At 34.4% G+C, this 5,207-nt stretch overlaps 1 protein-coding gene across 1 annotated transcript in view; it reads left to right on the top strand.

Annotated features, from left to right (window-relative positions):
* Window positions 1–5,207, top strand: part of LOC107570267 (solute carrier family 12 member 9-like) — a 58,893-nt gene that overhangs the window by 22,182 nt on the left and 31,504 nt on the right. The window contains exon 8 of the mRNA XM_016256477.1: window positions 890–972. Coding sequence (XP_016111963.1) covers window positions 890–972 — 83 coding nt within the window. The remainder of the gene's footprint in view (window positions 1–889; window positions 973–5,207) is intronic.

The raw sequence follows: 5,207 nt of genomic DNA on the forward strand, positions 1-5,207 counted from the left end.
TGTGTGTAAGTGTGTGTGTGTGTGTGTGTGTGTGTGCGTGAGTGTGAGTGAGTGTGTGTGTGAGTTAGTGTGTGTGTGTGTGTGCGTGAGTGTGAGTAAGTGTATGTGTGTGCGTGCGTGAGTGTGAGTAAGTGTGTGTGCGTGAGTGTGAGTAAGTGTGTGTGTGTGTGTGCGTGAGTGTGAGTGAGTGTGTGTGTGTGTGAGTGTGTGTGTGTGTGTGTGTGTGTGTGCGTGAGTGTGAGTAAGTATGTGTGTGTGTGTGTGTGTGTGTGCGTGCGTGAGTGTGAGTAAGTGTATGTGTGTGCGTGCGTGAGTGTGAGTAAGTGTGTGTGCGTGAGTGTGAGTAAGTGTGTGTGCGTGAGTGTGAGTAAGTGTGTGTGCGTGAGTGTGAGTAAGTGTGTGTGCGTGAGTGTGAGTAAGTGTGTGTGCGTGAGTGTGAGTAAGTGTGTGTGCGTGAGTGTGAGTAAGTGTGTGTGCGTGAGTGTGAGTAAGTGTGTGTGCGTGAGTGTGAGTAAGTGTGTGTGCGTGAGTGTGAGTAAGTGTGTGTGCGTGAGTGTGAGTAAGTGTGTGTGCGTGAGTGTGAGTAAGTGTGTGTGCGTGAGTGTGAGTAAGTGTGTGTGCGTGAGTGTGAGTAAGTGTGTGTGTGTGTGTGCGTGAGTGTGAGTGAGTGTGTGTGTGTGTGTGCGTGCGTGAGTGTGAGTAAGTGTGTGTGTGTGTGGTCTGATGGATGATTGTTCTCAGGATGAATATTTGGATGTGTGAGTGATTGATTCTCCTGCTGTTGGTGCTTTCTTCACCTTCATCTGTTGATCTGCTGATAGTTGACATTTGATGTGGAAATATGAGTTCAGATCATATGGGATCAGTCTCGCGTCTCTCTGTCTCTCAGGACGCTTTCTGTCTCCAGCCAAACACACATCTGCCAGCGGGAACCCCTGGGTGTCTGTCCTGATCTCCTGGATCCTCGTGCAGGTTTGAAAACGTTCAAATGAGTTCAGGAATAATAGAGTGATTGTCAATCAGCTCACGTCTATGAATATGGTTATTTTTAGTCTTTGTGTGCTGAGTTTTAGTTATAAATGTGTTCCTCCCACATTCATGTTTGCCACTCCTGCATCTAGAATGCCCCGCCCACATCTAACATGCCCCTCCCACACTGAGCGCTACATTTGAAAGGTCCCCGCCCACATTCAGAATCTCTTTTGCCATTTTTTAATGGTTCTTCTGAAGGCAATTCTTTGTAAAAAATAAATAAATAAATAAATAAATAAAAAGGGTCCATGGAGAAGTCGAGAGAAAAACCATATCAAAATAAATAAATAATAGAAATAAGATTCAAAATAAATAACAGTTCTATTAAAATAAAAAAATAAACATTTAAAAAATGTTTAAAAGATTACAATAAAAAAAATATTACAATAATTATATAAAAATGAGATTCAAATAATAAAAATTAGATCTAAATAAACAAATAATGAGAAATTAGATTAAAATCTATAAAATGAAAAAGATCAAAATAAATGATAGAAGTAAGATTAAAATAAAAATTAGATTAAATAATGAGAAATTAGATTAATATAAATATATAAACAAGATTCAAATAATAACATTGAGATCAAAATAAATAATAGAAGTAAGAATAAAATAAATAAAAATTAGATTAAATTATGACACATGTGATTAAAATAATTAAAATTAGATCATAATTAAAAAAAAATTAAAGGATTAAAATATACATTTAAAATTAAATGTAAAATAATACAATTAAATAATTATAAAATTATTTGAACTCAAATTAATTTAAAAATGATTTAAATATAAATTGTATATATAGTTAAATTATTTTTTTTTTTAAATTACATACTACAGTACTATAGTGAGTAGGGAAAAAAAAACTTTAATTATTTTGCAAATAATATTTGACACCAGAACAATATTTTCTCTTTAATTTTATTTTAGAAAATCATCCTCAACTTAGGATGGTGGTATTTGAGGATCTTTGGCTTCCAGTAGATTGAAAGCCCTGTGAAAGCTGCCATATGCTTCTCATTTCTTCGTTAAATTAGCATATTCATAATCTCATTAGCATGTTCATCCCGTTATTGCAAAGTTTGTAATTTTCTCACACATTTCCTTTTCATCAAACAGAAACTCATCCTACACTTTCCTACCTTCCCATTTATCACTCTCTCTCTCTCTCTCTATCTCTCTCTCTCTCTCTCTCTCTCTCTCTCTCTCTCACACACTCATGACCTGTGCTCGTCACACTGTCTGATCTGCACTATTAAACTTGCGAGAACCTCCATTAGCGTTTGCATTTCACAATTCCGATAAAACAAAGAATTATCTGAAAACTTAAAAATATAAAAATAAAATCTTAAAATAAATATATTTAAATACAAATGGAAAATATTCATAAATATTTACTTTAACTGTCTTTATTATTTATATACTATTATAATAATTATTAATATTTAGAATTTTAGATAAAAAAAATACATTTGTTTAATTTTTATATTTTCAGTTATCATTGTAATTTTTGTTTGTTACTTTTTGTATAAAATATGAAAATCAACAAAATACAATTTGCTTTTACTTTAATTGCCTTCCAATCTTCACTCAATTGCTTTTTTTTTTATTAGTTTAAGTAAATGTAAAAAAAATTTTTTTTCATATTTTACGCAAGAATTATATCATAAAAAAAGACAAAAGCACTTAACATAGTAAGTCAAACTTAAACTAAATATTACAATGAAAACTGAAAATATGACCTGTGACATATAAACTTGCAATTCTGTTAAAAAAATAAATTTCGAGATGAAAATAATTGCTATCATCTTTTTTATTTTCGGTAACACTTTGAAATAAATATGAAATTTTGAAGTACAAAGAACGAAATAGTATTTTCTTGTAAAACACTCCCAATAATCTTTTTAATCATATATATGTATGAATATATATAATTTATTATATTAACGAGTGTTTCTGTGTTGTGATGCGGTCGGAAACCAGATTGAAAATTGTGCAGATATCCATTTGAGTTTAAGTAGTTGTTCAGCTGATTTAAAAACTACTATCTTGCCTATAAAAGGAAGATTTGATATTGGTCTATAGTTGCTCAATATGGTGTTATCAAGATTGCTCTTTTTCAGAAGGGGCTTAACAACTGCAGTTTTCAGGGAGTTTGGAAAAGTTGTTAGTCTCTCAACGGCAGCAAAAAGAGTGTGAGTGTTGTTTAAGTTACTGTTTATAAGGTTTGAGAAGAAACTCTGTCTAGCTATGCCTAGTTCCACATTGAAAAGCACGAAGGCTGTCCTTATAGATGTTATAGTGGATTTCAAGTTTCGTCTTCCGCGACATCCGCTCAGCTTTTCTGCATTGTCTTTTCATACTCTGATCTGTTGTTGATTTTCTCCAAGCTGATTTCTGTCTGCCAGTCTTCTTATTGACTTTCACAGGAGCAATGTCGTCAATAACATTCTTAACTTTTGAGTTAAAGGAATCAAGGAGAAGATCAACAGAGTCTGCAGAAATGCTTGGTGTTAAAGATATAGCCTACTTAAATAGCACACTAGTGTCCTCGTTAATGTATCTCTTTCTGACAGAGACAGATCTAGATTCAGTGGTAACTGAGATCAATATATCAAAGAAAATACAGAAGTGATCAGATAGTGCTACGTCCTTAATAACAATGGATGAAATGTTTAGACCTCTACTGATGATTAAATCTAGAGTGTGTCCACGATAGTGTGTGGGTTCATGCATATGCTGAATCAGGTCAAAAGTGTTTAAAATTGTTATAATTTATTTTGTGGTTTTGTTTTCTGCATTATCTATGTGAATATTAAAATCCTCTGCAATAGCAAAACAGTCAAACTCTGAGGAAATCATTGATAACAGTTCTGTGAACTCTTCAACAAAGTCTGAAGATAATTACACACACACACACACACACACCCGACTTTTCAACAAAGTCTGGTGTATAATTACTATGTATATATAATATATAATTATGTATATATATATATATATATATATATATTAGTATTAAAATATGTTAGTTTTTTAAAAATATATTATTTGTACAACTTTGAAAATATTTTTTTAGTGCAGTGTGATTTGTGCAACTCTCATTTGTGTCAAAAATAGTACATAGTTCCTGAAAACCGTTCTTTGCTGAAGGAACCGGTTAAACTCCCATGATGCACTGGGACTGGCACTCATAAGTGGATTGTGACTCAGCAGATTAAAGCCGTGGAGGTTTTCCAGACGCGCTCTTGACGTCCAAAAAACATAAAAAACACTTTCAGAAAGCCTTTCCTGAGAAAAGTGTGTGCGTTTGTTGCGTCTGATCCTGAGTTTGGATGAAACGCCGCCGCCATGTTCTGCCTCACAATTAAACGCACAATTTATCCTCAACACTTAAAGTAGCCTTGTGTTATTTATGAGCGTCTTCAAAGAAGAGCACTCAATATGAGGCATAATGCTCAGCCAATATCTTAATAACACTCACTCTAAATCACAGCCCCACACACACACACACACACACACACACAAGTCAAGTCACCTTTATTTATATAGCGCTTTTAACAATACAGTACAGCATTAATTAGCAAAATAGTGTGTCAATAATGCAAAATTACAATAGTAAACACAGTAATTTTCAGTTAAAGACTCACTCTAAATCACAGCCCCACACACACACACACACACACACACACAAGTCAAGTCAAGTCACCTTTATTTATATAGCGCTTTTAACAATACAGTACAGCATTAATTAGCAAAATAGTGTGTCAATAATGCAAAATTACAATAGTAAACACAGTAATTTTCAGTTAAAGACAGTTCATCATTGAATTCAGTGATGTCATCATCCAGCTTAGTTCAGTTTAAATAGTATCTGTGCAATCAAGTCAACGATATCGCTGGAAATTAAGTGTCCCCAACTAAGCAAGCCAGATGAACCAATACTCCATCGGTGACAGAAATGGAGAAAAAACCTTGGGAGAAACCAGGCTCAGTTGGGGCCAGTTCTCCTCTGATCAGACGAAACCAGCAGTTCAGTTCCAGGCTGCAGCAAAGTCAGATTGTGCAGAGGACTCATCTGGTTCCTGTGGTCTTGTCCCGGTGGCCGTCTGAGACAAGGTCTTTACAGGGGATCTGTATCTGGGGCTCATCTAGTTGTCCTGGTCTCCGCTAACATT

Source organism: Sinocyclocheilus grahami, unplaced genomic scaffold (assembly GCF_001515645.1).
Source record: "Sinocyclocheilus grahami isolate Dianchi unplaced genomic scaffold, SAMN03320097.WGS_v1.1 scaffold1435.1, whole genome shotgun sequence".
NCBI lineage: Eukaryota > Metazoa > Chordata > Actinopteri > Cypriniformes > Cyprinidae > Sinocyclocheilus > Sinocyclocheilus grahami.